Here is a 27867-nt window from a genome sequence, read left to right on the forward strand (position 1 = left end):
TATCTGCAAGTAAATGAATCTCAAGGTAGTAATACAGTGATATTTACCTTCTTTGATAATAAATCAACCTTGACTTTGATATTTGTACACCTGATGCCAGACTCCTAAAACGGGCCCTGATTTCCAAGGTCTGTCATACAAAGTGATTACCAGCCAGACAGAGGAAAGGATTCAAAGATATGATCAAAATCCTCTTGACAAATTGCAATATCACTTCTGATTCCTGACTACTCAAAGTGGAAAAGTTATATTCAGAATGGTGTTATAAACCTTTCTACCAGATTCCATTCTATCAATGAATACTTTCTAATAAGAGAAAAATAATTGTCTCATCTCCCAACTAATAATAAAACTTGTATCTAAGCTTGAGGTAGTGTGTTCAGGTGGATGTGAAATAATACATTTCAGAATTAACATCAAAGGATGATTCTGTTTATAAGAAATCATGAGCATTTTTTTTAAAAATGAGAAAACTTGAGTAAATTGAAGTTGAGAGAAAAAAATGAATTTGGCCATCATCAGGCTACTGTTAGCCAGCATTCCCTTCAAGCTTTATTAAAGGCATTATTTACATGAAGGTTTTTCTATCTTTATTTGGAACTGATGTATCTTATTAAATTAATGCACATTTCTAGTGATACAATTCATTAGATGTACTTTAAATTCTTGGGAATAGTCATAGATTTGTAAATTCGAGAAACAGATTCACAATGTCCATGCTGGTGCACCTATACGAATGCTATTTATCATCTCTTTAAAGGTTTGCACATCCTTCCAGATAATGAAGGACCCAGAACTGAAAACAATAATCCAAGTGTGGTCTAACCAGGGTTTTATCGAACTATAACATTACTTTGTGGCTCTTGAACTCATGCCTAATTAAGACCACACGTTACACCTTCTTAACCACCCTACCAACTTAATGTGGCCACTTTATGGGATCCGTGGATGTGTACCCCACGAACCGTCTGTTCAATCACATTGCTAAGAATGTTGCCATTAACCCTGTACTCTGCCTTCAAGCTCAATTTTCTAAACTACATCACTTCACACTTATCCGGATTGAACTCCATCTGCCTTTCCTCAGCTATGTCCTGCATTCTAGCAATGTCCCATATGTAACCTACGAAAGCCTTCATGGATGATTTAACTTTTATGGATATGCCATATAGGCACATCTGATCCTCAGTACTTCTATTAGTGATGTGGTGTAGAATTCAAAGTCAATAGAAATGAAAAATTCACAAGTATCAACTACATAGAGCTAAGGAAATATGCAAAGTTCGTGCTTTGATTCCTCTATCTCTGCCACACAGCATACTAAATGCTGGTGTATCAGTCAGTTGAAATGACTAGGGAGATGCATCAAAATTAATCAGAAATAAACCATGGAATTTTAATTACAAAAAAGGGCAAATTTAGCTTTTTATTCCTGTGGTAGCTCTTGTAAAGAGGTATCTAAGCAGGTTATTTTTCTATATCTGCCATTTCCTCCTGTCCTGCATATTTTTAAGCATATATCCAATTTGCAGTGTTCTTACTAGGACAGGTCAGAAGGCGAGAGAGCAAAGTTCAGCGCAATCATGATGAGACTTCAAAGATAGTGCAAAAAATTAAAGATAATTCTGCTATTCAAATCACACATAACCATCTTTACCAATTCAAGATGAACATCCTTTTCAGACTTGAGTTTTAATAGTCAAACATATTTACAGAAAACAAGTGGCAAGAAAAATGTTTTTGAAACTTCATATTTTGTCTATAAATAAACTTACATGATAGAATATATAACGCATAAACACTAATTTTCCATGTTATAACTCTTTGGTATTCAAATATGCAAATATGCATCCTTAATACATACGCTTGATTATTGCATAGCAAGAGTATTCTTATGCATTTACTTTAATTACCATCAATGTTTTGTAGAAATATGAATTTCTACTACAGAAGTTAAAGCTGCTTAATTGTCTACTTTTCTGACATCAGAAATATAATGAGAAGACAGTAGCAATGTTAGTATTGAAAATTAAAATAATTTTATAAATAAGAATATATATATTCTCATGCTTTATTGAGTGACAGTTCTGACACATACATGGACAGTAAAACTTCAGAAATATCTCCATAGTAAATGTAAAATACAATAATATTTTGTGCTTAGCAAGAGATAACAACCAATATTTATGCAGAATAGTGCTAATTATTGTGCCATTCAGAAAGAATATATAAGACTTTGATTTTGCATTGAACCCTAAGCAGTCAAAGAGGGAAAAGGTCCCTAGGAAGATGAGTGCAGAAAGGACAATTTATTTCATGTCTTTAATGTAGACATGACCTCCAAGAGGACCACAGCCTTGCGGTAGGGTTTGGAGGCTTGCATGCCTCAACGACCCAGAGAGAGAAGCTGGCTAGAGCCAAGGCCTTGTGCTTTGACTCTTGGTAGGGTCACCCACACCAAACAAACCAAAGGGTAAAAGCCAGACTAAGAGTGGTCCACTGGTCCTCCAGGTTCGAGGGTTCAGCTCAGGGCTAACAACCCTGACTGGTGAAAATAGGGAAATAGCAATGAAGAATCCTTCTACCTCTGTGTGTGTTGGTATGGACAGACAGAAATGCAGGACCTTCATTGCTGCCCTAAATGCCAGCAGCATAATGGGCAGTAAGTAAGTAATGTAGACATGAATGTCTAATTCCTTATACTTATGAGAGTGAGTTTGAAATTTCAGCCTGATTGGTATTTAGGATATTTGTGCATCACTAACTACTGATAAACAGTAAGAAAGCTAAAAATTGTAATGATCATCTTCACTGCAGAAGTGAGAGCTTGTCTAAAAAAAATGCATTAACCCTTGAAGAACAGGGAATTCTTCTAGTGCCCTAGCTAAAATTTATCCCTCAGTCATTAATATGATCAACTATAATAAATTATCCCTCATTAATACTACTGAGAGATTATGGCATACAATTGGTCGACAAATTCCCATCTATTATAATAACAGCTGATTATCTCTTCGGAACAATATGAAAGTCAAAGGCAAGGTTTTGTTTTCTGGTGCATATTCCAACATCAAATGATGAAATCATTAGATTGCTTACTTTTTGTACCTTTCTCACTTAGAATTCCTGTTATCTTCTCAATTAGGTATTAGGTCATTGAGACATTCAAAACATTTTTAAATTGAATACTGCAACCTTTTCCAATTAATTACCAGATTCAATTCTGTTCTGAGAGTTCAGTTTATTCTTTCAATATCTCAAATTGATATGGGCACTTCAAACGAATAAAGCCTTCTCCTATCTGGTAGACCACTGTTAAGGGAATGGAAGTGGCCATCACTTGCTAGAAGACTGATTTCATATGGACTCTGAAGTGAAATGGGAATGTCAGGCTATGTGTTAATCACAAACTAAGCCTCTGAGACAATCTGAAACATTAAAATACTGAAGCTCTTCAAAGTAGCAAATACTAAACTAAAATGAAAGATATAAATTGAAGAACAGAAAACAGAAGATAAGCATCGCATAACAATATCCAGGATTTGAATTAGTTTAATGAGACCTCAGCAAATTAACTGTGAGCCATTCGGATTTGCTGCACTTGCATAGCACAGAATAGGAGAATCACGTAGCAATTCTAATATTTGCCATTCGGTGGTGCTATGTCTGTTAGGGCACATTCTGGACTGAGGGTGTATCGCAAAACATTAACTTCAGTAACCAATCTTTAGACCTGAACATGGACTGTAGATTCAATTAAAAATGCAGCTCTGGACAATAGGTTCTCAGAGCTGTGAACAGCAGTTAAATTGAAAAACGAAACATTGCTGATTTAACGTTCATTTTGGATGTCTGGGATGTGGGTGTGAGGAAGGTGGTGAGAAAGTTGTATGTAATTCAAAGGAAGCACTGTAGACACATTGTAAATATAGAATTGACATTTGATCTTTAGCGTACAAAATGTCATGTAATATTGGGTTGATTGACCTCTTCCTCTGAAAAGCTCAATACGATGCCTGCTGTGTCTCATATTGTTGAATAAAAGACTACTTCATATCTACGTCTCTCGGGTGACTTTGTTCACAGTACAACAATGTTAATCTAATTCCTTCAATTCATTGTTCAATGAAGAATAACTTAACAGGGAAGGACTATAATTTTCTTTCCAGAATAGTTAAAAGGTTAACTGATTTGCCATTACCAAATTTTTACAAAATGTATAGTTCAAAATAAATATCATGAATTCAAATTAACAAGATTTAAAACATTTCAAGTTGATTTTGATAGTTACTTTGTAATCTACCAAAGGTTATCTTTGATAGTCCTGAAGTAATAAAGCAATAGCAGTGAACACTGATTACCAAATTTGCATATAGAGAAAACAGTTTTATTGTCACAAATTAATGGATTGAATCCAGTTCGTCAATTGTAGAGATAGGTAGTAGAAAATTATTGATTTAAGGCCGCTGAATTTAGCAGAGTAACTTGTTACCTGCTCACCCTCCGCATTCAAACAGTAAGAAACTTACAACACAGTGCCCCAGAACTGAACCTTGCTGGATTGTTTTAGTTTGTGTTTGACTTGTTTGTGAACCAGAATACCTATGGCTCTGAGGAGTAAAGAGTGATATTATCAGGTGACACATCGATTCATGTGAAGTCAAAATGAAAAGCTGTACTCGGAACTGGATAATGATTGGGGCCACTAGATTTGTCCATCTTTTTTCACTCGTGATTGATTTGAATTGGAAAGCGTGCAGGAGATTGAAAGTGTGCTTAAAATGAGGAACATGCGAGCATTAGTGGATTGGCTTTGTGATGATACCTAAATCACATCGTGCCTTGTGTCTGAATGATACTGTGGAGTTTTTTTTTATCCTCCAAACACGTGTAACTTTAATGCTTCATTCAGTTTATGCAGCATACCAAAATAAATGTGATTTCCTTCTGGTAACATACAGTAGTTGCTCTGGAGGTAAACAATTGAATGGACTCCATTGTAATTAATTTCCCATCATGCAGAGGAGCTTTGAAAACTTGGCCCAAGTGAGTTTAATTCTGATCATTCATCAGCAGATTTTACAGACTTTCATTAGTTTTTAAGAGGACACTGCCTAATGTGTTTGAGGAGAGACTCTACCCCAGACTCATTGACTAGGAAGCTAGAAGTCAATAAAAAATAGCCTGGACTCTCAAATATACTGAAAATACCCAAAATTGAAACCAGCCAAATAAGTATTGTTTCCCTAATACTTCCTTGCTTAGCCATACTTCAGAAGTATATTTTTTAATTTATCTCTTTCCCCCACCTCATCCCATACCTCACACTAATTTTAACAGTGAATATATTCTCCATATGAAAATACATGTCAAATGAGAGCATTACAAACCATTTAACTAAATCACTGCACCTAAGTATACAGCATCAGCTACTAGAGCCAAGGATCACTTTCCAGTAGATGCTGTCAATTTAGATGGTACAGTGTAGCAGCAGGCAAAAGGATGGTCAGAATAGTTATTTGGAACTTGAACCCTGGTTTGCTTCTACAGGACTGAAAAATTAATTTAAGCTAAGGTTTAGTCTGCCAGCAGCCTAACATGTCTTTTACAGGAGATGCCCCTTTCTACATTTACTTTGAACATCCAGTTTTAAAACCAATAATTTGATAGAAGGACGACAGCTTAATCGAGATGTGAGGGATTGCAGATGCTGGAAGCCGAAGCAATAAAAAGTGGCTGGGGAAAATCCAGTGGATCAAGCAATATCTGTGGGTTACAGAATTTTTTTTTTAAATTTAAGGATATAGCACGGTAACAGGACTTTCCAGAGGCTATGCCACCCAAATATATGTGTGACCAATTAACCTGAGCATCCTTGGACGTTGGAGGAAATCAAAGCATCTGGAGGAAATCCACAGTCACAGGAAGAACATGCAAATTCAATACAGGGAGCAGCAAGAGTGAACCCAAGTTGTCGGCACTGTAATTGCATTGTGCCAACCACCTTGTTACTATGCTGCCCTTTCAGATAAATTGGGTTGAAACCCTGCATCAGGACATTGCATGGGCTAAATTGATGCAATGAAGTCTTCCAAAAGCCAAACTTGCTAAGAGATCCCCTTTTCAACAGGAAGAACTCAAATATTATAGAGGTGACTTAAGACCTAAGTGGATTAAAACTAATCCACATATGAAATTTCTGGAGTTTTTTTTTAAATCCACGTTATTTTTCTGGGTTTCCAAAGCACACACTGTACACTTAATTGTAGAAGTTTAACACTTAAGATCACATGCCTGTCAGCAACAATTTAACATGATTCACAGGAAGGTAATGAAAGTGAGGGTGTTAAAGAAAGAAAATGCTGCAGAGACTGTAGTTCCTTAAGCTGCCCTGTGGGAGAACTCAAGGCAAAGGATGAGTACAAGAAGTCAAGAGAAAGAAAGGGGAGAAGGAAATATGTTTAGTAAAGAGTAGAGAAAATGGGTTACAGGTCAGAGGCTAAAGAATAATGAAGAGTTCTGGGGCACTCGGCTGTTCTCAAAGGGTGGAGGAAAGATGTTCGGAGAAGAGGGGAGAGGAGGAATGAAAATTGGGACGTTGGGATCTTTTTAGACGAAGATCTGTGGGAGAGTTTATTTTCTCAGTTGTTGGGAGGAGGGGTTACTTCTCAGTGGTGCTGGAATGGTGGTAGGTTGTTGTGGGGTTGGTGGTGGGGTGATGGGTTAGGAGAAACTGGCCAAACTTGTGTCTGACCATTGCAGTTTGGGGTTTCGTGACAGACATGTATCTTGTAGGAAGTCAATCACTTTGTTGCAAATTACAGACTCAATATCATTGGAAAACTGGAAAAAGTACAAATCTAATCCGAGAACAACAGGAATTCTGCAGATGCTGGAAATTCAAGCAACACATATCAAAGTTGCTGGTCTGTAGGAAGAGGGGCAGTCGACGTTTCAGGCCGAGACCCTTCGTCAGGACTAACTGAAGGAAGAGTGAGTAAGGGATTTGAAAGTTGGAGGGGGAGGGGGAGATCCAAATCTAATCCGAGGTTAGGATGAACATACAATTCATCTGAAGATGTGTTCATTGTAGGGGGTGGGGGTAAAATGGAACACCATGTTGGTACTCTTCTTTGGCAGTGAGAAATGCCATGTGAGTGAGCTATTTCTTCAGTGGAGAATAAACCAAGGGAGATTACAAGTTGATTAGAATGGATATACTGCATACGCCCCACTTAGGAGGGTCAGGCCCATTTTCTTTGACTCTTAGTAGGTTTGCCAGAAACTGCTCATGCTGGGACAGGAGGGAAAATTTCCACGGGAAATGACACAAGGAAATAACGCGGGTAGAAATAAGAATGATCTGAAAGTTGGTATAGGTTCTGTGGGCCAATTAGTCTCTTCCTATATTGTATGAGAGAGTATGTGAGAAAATGGGGTTTGATCCTGTCACATTTTCTGTTCAGTGGTGAACACATAACAGATTTCTGCTCATCTTAAGGTGGCTATAAATACAGAAAATACAGCTCCCATAAAATGATACAGAAGCTGGAATTTCCCTATTATAGATTAGCAGAGAGGATGTGAGGTAAAGGAATTTGTGGGGCCTTCTTGTTTCCTGAGTTGGTCAATGGAAATTGTATAATATTTTGTGGGTTCATGTGCATGGTGTTATATGGCAGAACTCATGCTATTGGGAACCAGGGACGGCTCATGGTTTTGAGATATAATGGATAAAGATAAGTAGTATTGTTTCAGTGAGTATTTCAGCCCAGTGTGTAAAAATGGGCTCTTTCCACAGAACAAAGTAAAGATTAAAATTAGTTTTATCACATGTACATTGAAACATACGTGTCAACGACCAACACGGTCTGGGAATGTGCTGGGGCAAACCCACAAGTTCTGCCATCCTTCCATGCCCATAACTTACTAACCCTCTTCTGTGCGTGGGAGGGATCTGGAGAACCTGCAGGAAATCCACACAGTCACGGGGAGAACACTCCCAACATTTAAATGCTGGGAACTGAACACCAATTTTCTGTTCTAACTGCCAACTGCTAAGCTACTGTGCCACACAGGAGGAATGACCTTTCCTAACAAGACAATACAAAGCTTTCCACATGACGAGCCAGAGAGTGATATTGCATTGAAAATAGGCCCTCTGGACCACTAGGTCAATGCCAGCCACCATGCATCTGTTCACACAAATCCTACTCTACCCCACTTCTGCTGTGTTGGAGGAAACACGGTTACCATTAAGCACACTGTAAATCCCCAAAAATAAAAAGAGAAAATTATTTGTTTTCAGCAAGGAGACAGTACAAATAACAAGTCATTGAGAGAAAAGTAAAAACCTCTAGATGATGGAAATCTGAAATAAAAATTTTGCTGGTAGTTCAAAGCAGCATTGGATTAGAGAAAAGGAAAAAAAATGAGTGAGCAGATTATTGTGTCCAAAAGTCTTAAAACAGACTTTTCCACTTTTGATACTTCCACTTCGGAAATATAAGTTCCTAATCTACAGGAATATAAAGAATAAATGTATAGAGCAATTGCTTGAAGAAAGCATATTGCAAATATAACAATTTGTGTAGGTTACTACTGTATTTCACTGGAGGAAGCTACTGAAAGTGTAAAATTACATTGAACTCTTGGCAGCAATAATTGTAAATGCAGATATGGTTTTCAAAAATATACATACTGTACATTCAAATAAAAATTATTTGTTTCCATGTGAAAGGAAACCTTAAAAGGCACTAATTCCTCAAATGAGGTCGCAGCTATAGGACCACACGATAACATTCTTGTACAGAATACAATATAAAGGGGTCCTTAAATGAGATAAATGATTTATATTACGTACAATTGCAAAGTAAATCCTCCATTTCAAAAGCTCTATAATTTCTCTTGCATATGCCTACTTATGTTGAGCAGTTGCACGAGACAATGCAATTGTTGCTCTTTTGACTTATAAAAATGGTTTCTAAAGGTTAAAAAATATTTACAACTCAGAAATACAAACCTGGATGTCCCAGCGAATATACTGACGAGTGCTTCAACTGTACATACTTCTGTCCACAAGTTTACAGAATCACCTGGTACCAGTTATACCAGGGAGCAGTGAGTTCACTGTGTAACCACAATCAATATCCAGCATTATAAACTTGAAATACAAGAGCTCCAGGGTGAGAGTTCATTATTTTGTGACGTTTCACCAGGTTAAGGTTTCAAGCTCTATAGATATACAGCACAGTGCAAACTACGGCGAAGTTTAAAGTGAGGAAGACCGTCCGTCCCACCCTATAGCTGTAACTACAGTTTAACATTCCTCTCACTACTACTGATGTGTATGACATCTGTAGTTTTCTTCCGTAAGTTTTCTATCCAACTGGTGCTGCTCAACATTGACTTTCCAGTCACTACTGGCGATGGGTTACTGAACCACATGTTCCTTCCTGAAGTTATGAGCTCGCCATAGCCTTCTTGATGAGAAAATGCATAGCCTGACCTCCGTGAACTGGTACGGTTCACCCGTCGCATACGGTGTTGTGCTGGCTTCTGTTTCCTTCTGGCACGTTGCAGATATCGTACCTGAGAATGAAGTATTTTATGATTCTTAGAAATGCAGAACACAACTATCTTGTTTTCTCTTTAGTATTTCACCAATCTTATATAAAATTAATGTAATGAGTTTTTTTTAAAAAGGCCAAGTCCTCATATGTCAAAAATATTTTCCAAAAAGAAATGAATTGGATACTGCCTCAACTTTGTAGTCCACAGTGGAGGAACTGGACAGATAGGCTTACATTTATACAGCACCTTCGACAGCATTTTCAGAGTATCTTTACAGAATTAAAGATATCAATGAGTAAAGTCACTGCTGTCAAGTTGAAAATTTGCAGGAAGTGAACTATTCTAAAGAGCAAAATAATAGTGAATATTTTGAGAAATATTAGAAAAAAATGCCCCCACCCTCTCACAACTCCCATTCCTCCCCTTTGCTGTAGCAGTGTGATTTAATTTTAAGGTAATTATTCAGCTTTGGTTTATAGTTCAATCTGAATCAATCAGAAAATATACATTGCAAGACAGAGGACAGGTGAGTAATGAGGACATTTTGTGAGAGTTGGGTCTGAAAGATAGGATTTGGTGGGGAGACGGGGAATAATGATGAACTGGATAAAATATTGAAAAGAAGCAGAAAGGGTAGAGTTAGAACACTAGAGATTCTGCAGATGCTGGAATTCCAGAGCAACACACAAAATGATGGAGGAGCTGAGCGGGCCAAGCAGCAATGGTGGAGGGAAATTAACAGGTGACTGTTTATTCCTCTCCAGAGATGACAAGTGACCTGCTGAGTTCCTCCATCACTTTGAGTACAAAGGATTATTTCAATTTTAAAGCAAAAAAAGATGAGTGACATAACCTTGAACTAGTGAGAGGTATCATCAGTGGTTATGGATTTGTTCATTCTAAGCATTAAATACTTGGAGCAATCTGTCAAATGAGGTGATAAAGGTAATATACATTCATACTATTCATTGAATATTGACAACAGAATTAAGCTCAAATTTGGAAACAAACTCAGTTGGAGGAAATTGTAGCGGACAAGCAAAGTCTGACTTTTTCATGCACTGATGAAAAACAATGCAAAATAAACAGATGAGTAGTACCTTGTCACTCAAGGTTGGTTTCAAATCCACTTTCAGGAATCTGAACACCACCACTGGTACAACACACAGCACAGTGGTTACTATTATGACTAACCACACAGTTACATGAACCAGGGAATTTCGAGCGTTTCCTGCAAGCAGAAAAAAATGTTTTATAATAATTCTCAACATGCAAAGGTTTGTTTCTGAACTCTGATACTTTTAATAAATTTGTAAATATGTTCCTAATGAATTTATGATCAGAAGCAATAGTAATAGAAAAGTACACCAAAGGAGCAGGACCTCTAGTCCACGATGTTATGCTAAACTAATTCAACTAGTAATTAAGCACCTAACTAAACTAATCCCTTCTGCCTACACAATGTCCATTCATGTGTCTGTCTTAAATCATTTTAAAGGCCTCTATCATATTTGCCTCCACAACAATCTCTAGCAGCCACCACTCTCTGTGTAAAAAAATAACTTGTCCCGCACATCTTCTTTGAACTATCCCCTCTCATCTCAAATGCATGTCCTCTAATATTAGATATTTCAACCCTGGGGGAAAATATCGGCTATCTGCTTTACCTATACCTCTCATAATCTTATTAAAGTCTTGCTTCAATACAAAAGAAAATCTCTGAAATGTTGGCAGAAAATCAGTATTTTTACTTTATACCTTTCAAAATCAACTAGTAAGTTATTAGTGTCAAATTAGCAATGCAAAACTAGCACCAAACTGAAATAATTACAGAATTAGGTGGGATTGTATTTACTCATAAATATTCACAAGTTGATAATTTGTGCATCCTAATGCTTTAAATTTGTGTAGCTCATGATAAAATCTGCTTGACAACGCCCAGTAAGATGAATTGGTTTCTCCATTATGATGTTAAGACTTGGGGTACTTACCTACATAAGGAAATTGACTTGGAAATATTGAGAACAATCCATCGCTGTGCATTGCAAACAAGATGGAAAAATAGGCCATCACACTGCCCCATATGAAGAAGTGATTGACTGCTGTCCAATAGCTGGTGTCCAGCCCAATCTGTGAAGAGAATCAGGAAAAAGTAGCCTTTTTGAAAACTATTAATATCTAGTATGTTGGTATTGCTATCATTTCTTGCCATAATTGCATTGAGAAGATGATCTTGGGGCATCGACCATTTGAACCCCCACAAGTGGAAAGTGTTCTCAACAAAGCCACTTAATTGCTTAGTACATGACGTGATTTCTAGATCAAGGTAAACATTACACATTCTGGTGTGAGAGCAGAGTCCATACAAGGCATATTCAATAAAACCAACAGGGACTTACTTCAGTAAAATAACTGAGAGAGATGTTTGGAGTTTTTGTAACAATTTGTGATCTTTGTTCAGATACCATGTGAGGTTTAGTCTAAATTTTTGATACGTTGGATTTTAAATTCCGTTATAGAATTGAAATTTATGTTTTCTTAGTTGTAAATCAGGAAATCTTGAGTTACTGGATCAGTAACAATCTGTATATAATCATCCATATCTAACCCACTTTGTGCTGTATTTATACACACACTTACAACTCAAATGAATTCAACTAAAGCTGAGAAAAAGATTCAAAGTAACACACAAAATGCGGGAGAATCTCGACAGGTCAGGCAGCATCTATGCAGAGGAATGAACAGTCGACGTTTCAGACAAAGACCCTTCATCAGGACTGGAAAGGAAGTGGAAATAAGCCAGAAGATGACGGTGGGGGAGGGGGAAGGGAAATGAGTACAAGCTGGAAGGTGATAGGTCAAACCAGGTGAGGTGGAGAGGTGGTTGGGCGGGGGAGGGAGGATAAAGTAAGAAGCATGGAGGTGATAGGCTGAAAAGGTAAAGGGCTGAAGAAGAAGGAATCTGATAGGAGAGAGAACCCTGGAGAAAGAAATGGAGGAGGGGAGCCAGAGGGAGGTGATAGGCAGGTGGGGAGAAGAGAAAGGGTAAGGGGGGAGCCAGAAGGAGGAATTGAAAAAAGAGAGAAATTAGAGGGAAAGAAATTACCAGAAATCAATATTCATGCCATCATGTTGGAGGCTACCCAACTGAATATGAGGTGTTGCTCCTCCAGCCTGAGAATGGCCTCATTGTGGCAGTAGAGTAGGCCATGACCCAACATGTCACAATGCAAGTGGGGAATCGAATTAAAATGGCCGACCACTTGGAAATCCTCCCAGAACAAATAAGCTACATCACCAAATTCATTGTTTAGCCAAACTCCAACCAAACTTTAGCCCATTGCTATGTGGCTTAGAAATGCTAATGATCCAGAACAGCCCACTAAACCTTGGGCATTACTGAACAGGAAGACTCATATTCTTACTGTGTAATTATCAGTTTTGTGGTAAAGGAAAGGGAGTTGAAGATGTGTGTGAACTATATAGGATCGATTGCAACAACATGAGTTGCCCAACGGGTACCATTAATAAAATGGCTCAGTAAAATGAGAATAGGTTGAGTGAACTCAGCCATTTTTCCTTGGAGTGACGGAGGATGAGAGGTGACCTGATAGACGTGTATAAGATGATGAGAGGCATTGATCGTGTGGATAGTCAGAGGCTTTTTCCCGGGGCTGAAATGGCTAACATGAGAGGGCACAGCATTAAGGTGTTTGGAAGTAGGTACAGAGGAGGTATCAGGGGTAAGCATTTTATGCAGAGAGTGGTGAGTGCGTGGAATGGGCTGCCGGCAACTGTGGTAGAGGCAGATACAGTAGGGTCTTTTAAGAGACTCCTGGACAGGTATATGGAGCTCAGAAAAATAGAGGGCTATGGGTAACCCTTGGTAATTTCTCAGGTGAGGACATGTTCAGCACAGCTTTATGGACAGAAGGGCCTGTATTGTGCTGTAGATTTTCTATGTTTCTATATAAAGCAAGGGGCTTAACTAGAAAGATAAGATTAGGAACGTGTTACTGTCCCAGGGCTGCTCAGCAACAGTTGCTCATGGGGCAACTAAGACCAAACCTCCCACATTGTCCCCAACAGGACTGCTTGGGGCACGGCACCAGGGGGACCTATCCACCCCTGAAATGGAAATCACATTAGAAGCCCGAGCTTAATTAATGTACAGAAACTGTGGAGAAAAGAAGTACAAGTGGCAGAAATCTGAAATAAAAGCAGAAAATACTGGAAGTACTCAGTGGGTCAGGTCGCACCTGCAGAAAGAGGAACAAAGTTAATGTTTTGGTTGATGAGTAAACCTAGTCTGTTTTGATATCGGGTTATTAACCTGAAGCATACCTCCACTTAACTCTTCATAGATGCTATTACCAGCATATTCTATTTTATTTCTTGCTCAGAAGTAGAAGGTTGATTTTTTTAGAGCAATACAAAACAACCCAAAATGGTTATTACCATGCTTGAATCCAGGAAAGAAAGCACAGCCCGATGCAATAGAAATTACGATTTTTCAATAACAACAGAATGCTGCAAGAACTCAGCAGGTCAAACAGCATTCACAGAGGCAAAAGGGATAAGCTGATGTTTCAGGTTGAGATCTTACATCAGCAGTGAGAGGGAACCAGTAAGATTGCCAGTATGTAGCAGTACGCAGAGGCTGGTTGGTGGTAAGTGGAGCCAGATGGGGTAGGGATGATGGGCAGATGGAACTAGGTAGGGAGAGCGGATTTAAATAATGCAGCAGAGAACTATGTGCACAGGTGAGTGTGTGGGAGGAAAACATCAGAGGTTACATGAAATCAGCAAGTTCAATATTCATACTATTGGGTTGCAAGCTCCCCCATGCTTCTCCAAAGCAATGAAAATACCTCGCTTTCTGCATAGCTATGGAAAGGCCAAACACAAATAAAGTTGAAGAAAAAGCATTGCAAATTCCTGTGGGTGGTTTACAAACCAATAGTATGAATATTGAGTTTTCCAATTTCTGGCTGTGACCTCCCACAAGCACTCACTTGCCCACTTAGTTTTGTTCTCCCTTTGTTCATCTCTCTCACTCCCCACCTTTTTTCTATCTGCCCATCAGCCCCTTGTCTTCTGGCTCCATCAATTAGCCTCCATTCCAGCCTCCTTCCCCCACCCAGATCCATTCACCCATCACAGATTCCTCATCTGGCTCCATCTATCACCTACCAGCTTCCATCCTCCCCACCACATATTGCTATAAACTCAAAGTAAAGTCAAAGTAATATTTATTACCAAACTACTCATAGCTGCAAGAAAATGTGTGTGTGAACCCTTTACCTGGTTTTCTGCATTAATTACTCATGAAACGTGATCTGATTTTCATCTAAGTCACAATAACGGACAAACACAATCTGCCTAAATGAACAATACACAAACAATTGTACTTCTTCTTGTCAATACTAAGCACACCATTAAACAAATAGACAAGGTTCAAAAAAGTATGTGAACCTCTGGGGTAATGTCTTCTACAAAAGCTATTTGGAGACAGGTGTTCCAATCAATTAGATGAGATTGGAGGTGTGGGTTCCAGAGGTGTCCTGCCCTATGAAAAAAAAGACTCACAAAGTTAGGTTACTTTGCTCTTCTCAAGAAAGATCTTTATGTGCACCATGCCTTGATCAAAACAACTTTCAGAGGACCTTAGAAGAAGAATTGTAGAGATGCTTGAACTTGGAAAAGGCTACAAAAGCATTTCTAAAGACCCAAGTGTACATCAGTCCACAGTGAGGGAAATTATTTACAAATGGAGGAAAATCAGTACTGTTGCTAATCTCCTTAGGAGTGGGCATCTTCCAAAGATCACACCAAGAGCACAACGTGCAATGGTGAAGCAGGTGAAAAACAACCCAAGGGTAACAGCAAAAGACCTGCAGAGATCTCTGGAACGTGCTAAAGTCTTTGTTCATGTGTCAACTGTAAGAAAAACACTGAAGAAGAATGGTGTTCATGGAAGGACACCATGGAGGAAAGCACTGCTCTCCAAAAAAAAGTTTGCAAAAGACTACCTGGATGTTCCACAACACTTCTGGGACAACGTTCTGAGGATGTATGAGACAACAGTTGAACTTTTTGGCAGAAATGCTCACTGTTGTGTTTGGAGGAAAAAGGGCACAGCACACCAACACCAAAACTTCATCTCAAATGTGAAGCATGGTGGAAGGAACATCACGGTTTGGGGCTGATTTGCTGCTTCAGGGGCTGGACAGCTTGCAACTGCAATCATTGAAGGAACAATGAATTCAAAATGGCATCAAGACATTTTACAGGAGAATGTCAGGGTAGCGGTCCATCACCTGAAGCTTAATAGAAGTTGGATGATGAAACACAAGAGTAAATCAACAACATAATCATTTAAAAAGAAGAAAATTTGTGTTTTGGAATGACCAAGCCAGAGTGCAGACTTTAATCCAATTGAGATGCTATGGCACAACGTGAAAAAGGCTGTTCATGTAAGGTATCCTAGAAATATTAATGAACTGAAACAATAGTGGGTAGGACTTGGCCTGTGATAGACTGGGCTGTATCTGTTAATTTCTATAGACTTTTCCATTCCTGGGCTTTGGCGTTTCCGCACCAGATTGTGAAGCAACCAGTTCGGGCCCTCTTCATTGTGCACGTCTAGAAGTTTGTTAAAGTTTTTGGTGACATGTCTAATCTACACAGATCTCTAAGTAGATGCACTGCTGTGCCTTCTTTGTGTTGGCAGTTACGTGTTGGCCCAAAGACAGATCCTCTGGATAAGGTAATGCCAAGGAATTTAAAGATACTGACCCTTTCCACTTCTGAGGATTGGCTCTTGGAACTCCAGATTCTTCCTCCAGTAGTCAATAACGAGCTCTTTGGCTTTGCTGATGTTTTCGAAGAGGTTGTTGATGTGGCATGACTCATCCAGATCTTCAGTCACATATGCCGATTCGACCCCAACTTTGATTTAGTCAATAACAGTGGTGTTGTTAGCAAACTTTTATATGGTACTGGAGTAGTATTTAGCTACACAATTTAGCTGTATAAAGTGAGTAAAGCAGGGTTGCTAAGCACACAGCTTTGTGGTGCACCTATGCTATTGGTGATCGTGGAGGAGATGTTGTTGACTGGGGTCAGCAGGTGAGGAAAGCAAAGATCCACTTTCACAGAGGGAGATGGAGGCCCAGCTAACTTTCTAACCTTTCCAGTTCCCTCTCAGTTCTGATGCAAGATTTTAACCCAGAATGCTGACTTGCACCCTCTGTCTCAATAGGTATGCTGTGACCTGATCAGTCCTTCCAGCATTCTGTTTCACTTCAGCATTATAGTAACTGCAGTCTCTTTTGTCATTATGATTTCCAATTCTGTTTTGTAGCTTCCATCATTCCTCCAGAAGGTGGCAGTAAAGCACACTGATTGGGCTGGTTTATGGAAATCATGGTTCAGGTTTTTACTACAGTAATATCATGTAGAATACACAGAGAGGCTTCTTATTATGTGAGTTTATTCCACCAGTAAATTGGAAATATCAGAAGAAAGAAAAGGAAATTACACCTCTAGAAACTACCACCAAATAAATGCTTCCAAGAAGAATTCCCAATTGCACCGCTGGAAATGCAACAGCTAATTTATGTATTGATAAGTTTCCTAAATAGCAACAAGTTAACCATAAGAGTACTGGTTAGAAATAAATTCTGGATCTAAACAGATCCATTAAACAGGTGCTGCCATTTGAGGGGTGGCAGTGCCAGTATTTGTGTAGGCCCATCAAGTAGAACTGTACCACACTGGCTGGTCTATTTTTGAACGTTCATTATTGTCACATGTACCGGTATACAGTGAAAAGCTTTTGTTTTGCATGCCATCCACATATAATTACTCAAAAAACAAAAAGAAACCAGAATGCAGGATATAGTGTTGTCGTTTCAGAGGAAATGCCGTGCCAGTAGACAAGGAAGGTGCAAGGGACATAGCTAGGCAGATTGAGACATCACATGTTCATTTTTTTTAAAGCCTGCGAATGGTCTATTCAAGAATCTAATAGCAGTGGGATTGAAGCTATCTTCGAGTCTTGTCGTATTTGCTCTTGAGCTTTTTCATCTTCAGCCCAATGAGAGAGAGGGAAAAAGAGAATGGCCAGGGTAGGAGGAACCCTAGATAATGTCAGCTACTTTCTTGTGGCAGTGGGTAGTGTAGATGGAGTCACTGGAGGGAAGGCTGGCTTTTGTGATGGACTAAGCTGCATACACAACTCTCTACAACCCTCTGATCTATTGTGCACAAAACACAGGCGCCATGCAAAAATTCACTTGTCCATGAATTCCCTCTGTGGAGCTAATGAATGATGGGAAATGGGATTGGGATAGCCATGGGAGGAAGTGGTTAAATGATAATCTGGTACAGTCTGGCAAAGGATTGAGTAAAGCCTGAGGGGTACTTTGAGTGAGGAGGTGAGGCATCTGGGAGCAATCACTGAGGAAAAAAAACACACTTGAAGCCAAACATATTTTTGAAGAGACAGTGACCTGGACTCAACAGTGGTGGATAAATTAAGGTCAGGTCCCCTTTAACCAGTGCCAGGGCAAGACTTAGTTGAGCCCTGATAACAGGTCTGGCAGTCTCCAGCGCACATCATGTGTACTTAGGAAAAGAACAAAAATCCATCAAACACACTGTAGACACAATTAGATTATTGACAAAATTCCTCTGTACAGCACAGAGAAAGGTGGCATTATGCATTAAAATTCTCAGGCCTATACATTTTAATGACAATTCTCCTAAGTTATATCGGTTTGGGCATCATAATATAGAAAGGTTTACTGTTATTACCCAGTGCAAGGCTGGATAAAATCTTATGGTGGTCCTAGATTTTAAAATAGCTAATTTCACAAGACACTTGTTTCTCCTCTGCCATGTGATTACTGAACGGACATTGAACCCAAGAACACTACCTCACTACTTCTTTATTTCTGATTTTTTGCACTACTTATTTAATTCAACGATTTATATACTGTAATTCACAGTTTTTTCTCTATTATCTCTATTGCATTGTACTGCAGCTGCTAAGTTGGCAAATTTCATGACCAATGCCAGTGATATTAAACCTGATTCTGATTTTCAGGGAGAACACCCTGATAAACCTTCATTACTAAATCAAAACACTGACTGAGGGCTGCAGGGATATTGAATGAAAAATGAGTGGATCTATCCAGGATATGAAATACAGCTGTTGAACAGTGGGAAGAAGATAATTCCAATTCAATCAATCAAAGAAGCTGGTATAAGTAATAGTTAATGTGGGTATAGTAGAGCATTTTATTATTCACGTTAACACTCTGGGAACATAGCAATCTTTAACTTGAAAAATAAACAACTTGCCAGACATTATAGGAACCACTAGATGATGCTCTCAGATTAAGTGAGCTGGGTTTCACTTTCTTGCAGGATTCTTCAAGAGTTGTCATGGAAAAGCCTGTATTTTCAATCGTGTTTAAGAATAAAAAGGAAAGGTACGCTGCATCCGGAGTTTCTCCGGTTAGTGGACGATTTCCCTCCACGCCTCTCTGATGTAGTGGGGAACCGCGTATGAGGCAAGTTACAGCAGTGGTTTGCCATTGCCTTCTGCCAGGTAAGTTTCCAAAGAGATCACCAGCTCGTAACCCAGCACGGATGGAAAGCGTGCAGGGGAGCCAGCTGGATTCGAACTTGGGACCTTTCGTCCCGAAGTCCGACACTGATGCCACTACGCCACCACCTGTCAAAAAATAATTCTGTATTTACAACACATTTCACAAAAGGTTATAAACTCCCTTCCGCTTTTAATATAGTATCATGACTATTTAAGGAATCCAGTTCAAAACCAGAATGTCAGTTCATAGTAGCTGGATATACAGAAGCAAGTTTTGATGGCTATATGACACAGAACAGTTAAAATTTTGATTGTTGCTGAAGATACCATCAAGGCAGGATGTTTAGATCCACAGTATTGAAAAAGACAGCTCACTATCCTACAGGGTATACAATTATCCTCCCATCCTCCAAATGTTTAAACTTGGGTAATAAACAACCCACTTGCAGTTTAACAAAAGACAGCTGTGGAAAAACTTGGACAGTTCTGCTCCACAATTTACAATTCAGAAGGAAACAGTAGATTAATAAATTATGCCATCTTCAACAAAGTAGTCAAATTGTTTCCAAACTCTTGATCGAGTCACTTGAAGGAGTCGACCAAGGTAGTCAAAGCCCAAGCTGACTTTCTGAGCAATCTTTATATAGCATAACAGTCAGTTATGTTAAGGATATGCGAATAGATTAAGAGATTTGAAATATTGCTAAGAAGTTTGATACTGTTTGTAGAAAGTATAACAGACAACCTGAATAGTTATTTAGTTCACTGTCTGTCTTCTTGTAAATTATGAAGTTGAACTTCTGCTATAAAGATTGGTAACATTCAGTTCTTACTAAGAGTAAAAGCATTTACACTACACTTCCAGACATAGCTATGCACTTGCATCTTTCTAGTTCCATCTCAGTTAACTACTTTATAGCCTTGCACCTTAAATGACTTGCTTAGAAAATACTTGCTTCTTGTATCCCTTCTCTCAGACTATTCTCCAACTCTCCTGTATATACAGTATCATGTACCACTGTCAAATAAAGTTTCTAGTGGGCTTCTGATAATTTATGATTGTACTAATCCTCCAAAGCTGCAGTTTGCAGCGAAAATAACCAAGGTAATTCATAATGTACCAAGGTTATCATTAGAATAACTTTTTAACCAGGCGTAAAAAAATGAACATGTGATGCCAGTCTTGATGCATCAATTTTTCTTAGTTGGAAAGTATTTCAAACCTTCAAACTGTATTTATGATTCAGTCTCAGAATTCAACTCGTCTTTGTGCTTCCTGGTATCATAATTGTAAAGTGCATGGCTTCCTAAGAACACAGATAAAAATTTACCCTTTCTACAAATGTGCTTTTTTTTTTGCAGATGATGCACTGTGGAAGTTAAAACAGAATAGTCCATGTAAATTCCTAAAAGAAGAGACTAGATTACAAGCAGACTTCCAAGAAGTTAAACGCTTTATAAAAATGTGCTATCCTTCCTTGTAGGTTTAATTAATTACAGGATATCTGTTTAACCTTAATTCCCACATTATTCAATTTCATAGAAACTTTAATTTAAAAGAAATATTGACAAGATGCATATCGGTATTTGTCATAGGGCCAAGTCACATTTGAACTGCCCATTTATACATTGCTCACATCAATACTGCACCTTTGACTTGCTGTTAAAAATGTCCTTCAATATTCTTTTGCCCATCTGGTACAAGGTTTCTAAGATTAACCACTGCTTCAATCTTTTTTAAAATTCAAGGTCATATTCTAGTTATTACTAGTACTCTATATGCAATTAGCCCATTAATTTTCTTCACCAGAACCTGGAAATTAAAGAACATAAGAACTTGTATCTTTATCTTCATCTTCAAAATAGCAACAATACAGTGAAATGTACAATGAACCAGCTATCCTGAGAGTGATCCCATATTTTTGCATTATGCCTCCCCTGCTCTCACTAAAAACTGTCCCAATTCTAGACTCCGCCAGAAGGATGTGGCTTTGGTTCTCGCTCTCTGCTCTTCGGGTTTTCCAACATACTGATTGTCTTTGTCCTTAGAGAATGTTATCCTAATTCTGGATCTCACACAGTGGCAGCTTGTACTATTGTGTAAGAGCTTCTACCAGTCAGCTATATGTGCTGATGAATATCGAACAGTAGAACACAGTTCCTTTGGCCCCTGAAACTAAATTAAACTGAACCCTTCAACCTCGTCATGATCTATATCTCAAAGTTCAAGTACACTTTTTGTTGAAGTATTTATACATTATACAACCTTGAAATGCCATGAAACAAAGAAACCCAATAGAACCCATTGAAAATAAAAGACCATCCAAACAGGTAGAGAGAAAAGAAAAACAAATTGTGCAAACAATGAAAGCAAGCAAACAGCATTCAGAACTAAAAACCTCTTGAATGCCACAATCATAACCACCTGCATTACCAGCCTTGGCTGCACAATTCAGGCACCTTCCACTCACTGTGTAAAAAGAACTAGCCCTGCATATCCCCTTTGAATGCCTCCACACCTTGAAGTTATGCCTTCGAGTCTTCAACATTTCTACCCTGGGATAAAGATTCTGACTGTCTACCCTATCTAAGCCTCTCATAATTTTTGCTTCTATCAGACCTCTCCTTACTTTCTGACATAGAGTTTGTCCAACCTCTCCTCATGGTTTAGCCCATCTAATCCAGGCAGCAATCTAGTAAATCAGTAACGTGGAACGTCGACTCAGACCATGAGAGGCCTGCGTCCGGCATATTCATGCCTTACAAGGCGCAGACTGGAAGTCTGTGTGGGGCGCCACTCCTCGCACATACTAGAGCAATGTGTGGTTAAGTGTCTTGCTCAAGGACACAAACACGCTGCCACAGCTGAGGCTCGAACTAGCAACCTACAGATCACTAGATGAAAGCCTTAACCACTTGGCCACGTGCCCAACACCTGTAAAGTGAAGACATAAATTATGATACAGGAACGTGCTTTGAGTATTTTCCATAAGCGTTCAGGTCCTTTTATATGTCTTCTTTTCAGATCTTTATCACCTACCCACTTAACTAGGAATGGTGAACCTTTTTGAGAGTATGTGTCCAACTTGCTGTAAAAAATTCTTTCTCCGTGCCATGGTAATTTCACCAGAGATTATCATTGATTAATAAGTTAGAAACACTAATTATGGACTTGATTTTAGGAAAATGGATGAGTCCTGTTTATTTATGTGTACTTATTGTTCCACTATTAATAAAGGTAAAATAGGGTCACACTGAAATAAAGAAGCATTTTAGAAAGCATGTTCAACAATTATTAATATTAATCTTTTAAAAGGACAATTGCAACATAAAATTGATGGAGCTGCTAAACTATGTACAAGCAGTATCTACCATTATTATCACTGAATATCCAGTGTTCACTCACAAACGAAAGGAATAAAGATAAGCAGAGTGAAGCCAATGCCAACAGGCTCAACCATTAACTATCCAGATACTGACATGTACAGCAGCTCTGTGGGCTGGTACCAAGATAGTATAAGACATTTCTGATGATAACATCTTACTGCTCTCAGATTGTAAAAAAAATCATTCACTGCTTCACTTGGCAGTAAAGATAATCACGATGTAGCTTTTTTTTTATGGGTGGGTTTAAAGTCTGCATGCCACGTGCCAACTACATTTTTTCATGTGCCATCTTGGGCATGCGTGCTATAGGGTTGCCACTTCTGGACTATACAGATTTATGGTAAACACTTGATCTCACAGTTGAAGAACCTTTCTTCTCTACATGAGAATGAAGCTGCCCTTGCTCTATCTTCTTCCCGTTGTGACACTAAACTTTAACGTAATAGAATTGCAGTTATTTGCCTGCCTGCTTTGAATGTCGGGTAAACATATTTTCAACATAGCAACACCTTTTCACTTCCCCACTTGTTGCCACAAAAACGCGTGTTTTGTGTTTTCAGTTGCAAAAGGATATGATATATTAACGGCTGTCCACAGTTCATAATTTGTGGGTGTCCATGATTTCAAGGTATATTTTGTATCGATTACAATATGAGTTATTTCAGTCTATTAATATATCAGGATATTTTGGCAGGTGTCTGTTTCTGGAGGTCACTGTTTGTACAACTGATCATGCTTCATCATTCTTACTAGTTATAGATTTTGAAATTGATTTGATTGCCTCTCTATATTAAATATATATGCTGTTGAATAATCCTATTAAAAATTGACCTCAGACTGCTTAGTGCTGATGTTGGCTGTCAAATTTGAGCAAAGTACTCCATCTCTCAGCACCCCTGACAATGGATTAACAGGCAATTTAACCTTGGCAAATTTTTAATAGAAAACATAATCCAAATCCAGTTCCACCCGGATACTTGTCATCAGGTGGAAGCAGTCTGAATTCTTAGCTCATGACATAATATGCTCTTGTGGCCAACAATTTGAGTGCCTTTCATAAATACATTCCCTGAATGATAACATTCATTTGAGGACTGTAAGTCCTGTTGGAAGATGAGTGACCACAACAGCATTGTTTAGCTAAGTGCTGCATCAAATTTTGCCCCACTCTTCTCTCAGTAAGCGTCGAATCCATTAACTCCACAACCACTTTAATGGAAAAAAACAGCAACATATTATGTCATCAACATAAATATCATAAGTGCTTTATGCATCTTTTTTTTTTACAAATGGCACCATTGCAATCACCGTCAGAAGCTAAATGAGAACCAATATGCAAACCAAAACAAATTAAATTCCAATGTAGCTGATTAAAATTGATCATTATCATTCTCTAAAAACTTACAGTGAATAAACTGATTATTGTTCTACTTTATTGTCCACTGGCGTTCAAATATGCATCAATAAATAAATGACACAATCTTTTAGTAGCTGGTACTGTTTTACATAATACATTTTAGTCTTACAGAAGTGGGTCCTTCTGCCCACTATTTTCAAACCAACCTTTATTTCCATTTCTCTGCATTAAGGCCATATCCTTCAATGTCTTGCCTATCTGAGTGTCTCTTAAATGTTGCAACTGTGTCTGATTCCACCACTGGTATCGCATTAGAGATATCCATCACTCTCTGTGTAAAATAAACTTACTCTTCAAATCCCCTCTAAGAATACTTCCTCTCAGCTTAAACCTATTGCCTTCTTGGTTTTTTTTTGATACCCCTACCAGGGATAAAAATAATATGATTATCCATGCTTTCTCGTTTATCTATCAGGTCAGATTTAGATGATCGTGTTCACTTCTTCTCGGCTTTGACTGTTACTGAAGGGAAAATTAGCCCTATTTTGTGACACCAGATGCAGCAGATGAGCCAGAGAGTGCTAAATTGATCAGGATTGCATAGCACCTCTCTAACAACTGTGGATGGGCATTATAAAATTGGGCAATTCACCCATTGAATCAGAATTGAATAATTTTCTCCCTTCTTTGTGACTGTCAGTCACCTCAAAGAAATGCTAATTTGAAAACCCGAAGACTGGGTACCATCTGAAAATTGTATGAGTATAAATTTATACAGAACTAATTGAACAGCGATTTTAAATCGCATGTACAAGGTGCCTCTGGTGCTAAGAGACTTTTGCCTAAGTTGAAACATATTTAAAGAAAATGAGAACAAGGAAGACTATTCATTTTCTGGAACAGAATATTCCTATTGATGGCATGCATGCTTAGTTATTACAATTCTGTGACTGAGTTTGAATTTTAAGCTTTGTAATTTTATCAATGTTAGTGGAAAAAATGGGCTTTGAGAATAAGGCTTTTGTCACCTTTCTTTAATATCAGCTTGCCACTTCTTTACTACCACATCTTAAGAAAGCACATTTTTTTATAAATTCATTAAGTACACTACAGAAATGCTGGTCTTTGTTCTCAAACTTATGAACGTCATTGGAAATATGATTTGTGCTCAATGATTGTAATCAGATCAAACAAGAAAACAGTAGTGACATCAAGATGAGGAAAACTACATCCTGCACAGACATTTTGAAATCTGAACTTACTTGCACGCTGACCACAATCACCAGAGATGTTGCCACGGTAACAGCAAAAGACTGATAATCCGAAAAATGTTGCCCATCATCTCTCGTTGCATCAAAAAATGCACCATATGGGACAAAGAAGAGGACTATAGAGGTGTAGACCCCATGTACTATACAGATAAAGAACTCCCGCTTATTGAAAAGCAGATTAAGTTGTCCAGGTTCATAGAGTCTTGTGTATTCCAAACTCTTCTGTTCATTGACATCCTTTGGAGAAACAATGAGGGAGAGAAAAATCACAAAGGTGAGTTATTCACAAAGGAAAAAAGAACATTGTTGCAATAATGACAGATATTTTGATTGGAAACAGATGCTATATTCAGCTCATAATTAATGAATCCCTGACAAATTATTATGATGCATTTAAAAGGAAGCTACTTCGTTATGCAGAGATCAACAAGAAACTAGTTTCAGCCAGGGGCTACACTCAGTGGCCTATACCACATAAAGTAGCCAACGTTCATGGTCTTACATGTTCATGTAAAGTAACTAATGTTCAAGGTCTTCTGCTGCTGTCGCCCGTCCACTTCAAGATTTGACATGTGTATTCAACTGTGCTCTTCTGCACATCACTGTTGTAACCCGTGGTTATCTGAATTACCATCATCTCCTGTCAACTGGAACCAGTCTGGCCATTCTCCTTTTGACCTTTCTCATTAACAAGGCATTTTCACCCACAGAACTGCCGCTCATTGGATGTTTGCTTTTGTTTCTCTGCACCATTCTCTGTAAACTCTAGAGACTGTTGTGTGTGAAAATCCCAGGAGATCAGCCATTTCTGAGATACTCAAATTACCCTGTCTGGGACCAACAATCATTCTATGGTCAAAAGTGCTTAGATCACATTTCTTCCCCATTCTAATGTTTGGTCTGAATAACTACTGAACCTCTTGAACATGTCTGCATGCTTTTACGCATTGAGTTTCTGCCACATGATTCGCTGATTAGATATTTGCATGAACGGTAGGTGTACAGGTGTGGCTTATAAAGTGGTCATCATGTGTGAGTCACTAGTTTATCCTAGCTGCATACATGTTCACTTTAGGGGCAGAATCTATCAAGCCAGGCATGTTGGAGTCCAACAGAGACCAGAAGGAAGTGGTTACTAGGCAAGGAGCCAATCAAGCTTTTTTATGGTGGTCCTTTCATAAAATATTTTGTTAGCACTTGGCACCTAAGCTCATGCACTAAGGATGGCTATCTCAGTAAAATGCTGATCAGTGGCCTGTTCCTAAAGAACCATACCCCTGCAAAAATAATTTCTTCAAAAAATTCTAGAAGAAAGTAGTTGATCCTTTAGTTTGAAGTGTATTATATGGCCAACGGTGAAGTACTTTGGTGAGGAATCGCATAAATTTCTTGAACTTGGCTTAGTTTTGGGGCAACAGAGAATTTTTATAAAATTGGCAAGAATTCGCTATCAGATCTTTAATATACTCTATAGTGAAATCATTCAGCTGGAACATAAAATCATAACAGTACAGATTCTTCTACTTCAGCCAAATATAATAGTCACTGGAGAAAACTTTGAATATGTCATGTTCATTGTAAATCCAGTCACTGATCATACCATGAGAAGAAATAATGCAAGCTTGACTGTTAATATTGTTTCATGTCTGTCCTGTTTTGTCACGGTCCCAACCGTTAATTCCCCATTTTCTCCTAATTCCCTTTGATTGTGCCACGTTTCTGATCATTAATTCCCCATTTTCTTCTAATTTCGTTTGATGGCGGCACACCTGGTTTTCATCAAGATCTGCAGCATAAGAACCCTGACTTTGCAACCACTAGTTGCCAGATCATTGGTTTTGCCTGTGTGGTAATTAACGTTTCCTGGCCGCTTAGGACCGTATGTTCTAAGTTTTACTTCAGTACCGAGATTTACCTGTGAAACTCAGTCTCTTCTTCTCAAGTCTTTTAAGTTTTACCTCAGCACCGAGGTTTACCTGTGTAACTCCGTCTCTCCATGCTAAGAAAATTTTTGCCTGCCGCTTCCCTTTCTATGCTCCGTGTCAAGATCAGTTCTGCCCGTCTCCTCCTTTCCTGCACTCTCTCCTGTTTGCCACTCACCGCTCACACCCGCATCTACATCCTAACGCAACCTCCGTGCCTGTGTCCTGCGCTTGGGTTCACCTCGTTCGTTGCAACAGGTTTAGTCTGTGTGGTGGACCTTGTATAAATTATCCACCCCTTCTTAAAATGGATAGAGGAACGTACCCCTACTTTTAGTTCTAAACGTGTTAAAGTAGATTAACTTTGGTAGTCTCCTTCTTCTTTTGAATATCAAAATAAACTGCAGATGCTGGAAATCTGCAATAAAAACTGAAAACTACTACACAAAAGGCAGCCTTAGGAAAGCAGCAACCATCATCAGGGTCCCCCACCACCCAGGTCATGCTCTCTTTTTGCGGCTGCCATCAGGAAGAAAGTACAGGAGCCTCAGGACTCACACCAGCCGGTTCAAGTACAGTTATTATCCCTCAGCCATCGGGTTCTTGAACCAAAGGGGATAACTTCACTCAACTTCATTTGTCCCATTATTGATATGCTCCCACAACCAATGGACTCACTTTTAAGGACCCTTCATCTCATGTTCTCAATATTTATTTCTTTTTTTATTTCCATAGTTT

At 38.6% G+C, this 27867-nt stretch overlaps 1 protein-coding gene across 3 annotated transcripts in view; it reads right to left on the reverse strand.

Annotated features, from left to right (window-relative positions):
- Window positions 1-1680: 1680 nt before the first annotated feature.
- atp8b4 (ATPase phospholipid transporting 8B4) overlaps window positions 1681-27867 on the reverse strand; it is a 314904-nt gene continuing 288717 nt past the window's right edge. For all 3 annotated transcript variants that reach the window (XM_063065952.1, XM_063065951.1, XM_063065953.1), the window contains exons 26-29: window positions 25199-25444; window positions 11565-11703; window positions 10674-10804; window positions 1681-9591 (exon numbers count right to left, since the gene is read on the reverse strand). In XM_063065952.1, the coding sequence (XP_062922022.1) occupies window positions 9313-9591; window positions 10674-10804; window positions 11565-11703; window positions 25199-25444 (795 nt within the window). In that variant the 3' untranslated portion in view covers window positions 1681-9312. The remainder of the gene's footprint in view (window positions 9592-10673; window positions 10805-11564; window positions 11704-25198; window positions 25445-27867) is intronic.

This window comes from Mobula hypostoma, chromosome 13, assembly GCF_963921235.1.
Source record: "Mobula hypostoma chromosome 13, sMobHyp1.1, whole genome shotgun sequence".
NCBI classification, from domain to species: Eukaryota; Metazoa; Chordata; class Chondrichthyes; order Myliobatiformes; family Myliobatidae; genus Mobula; species Mobula hypostoma.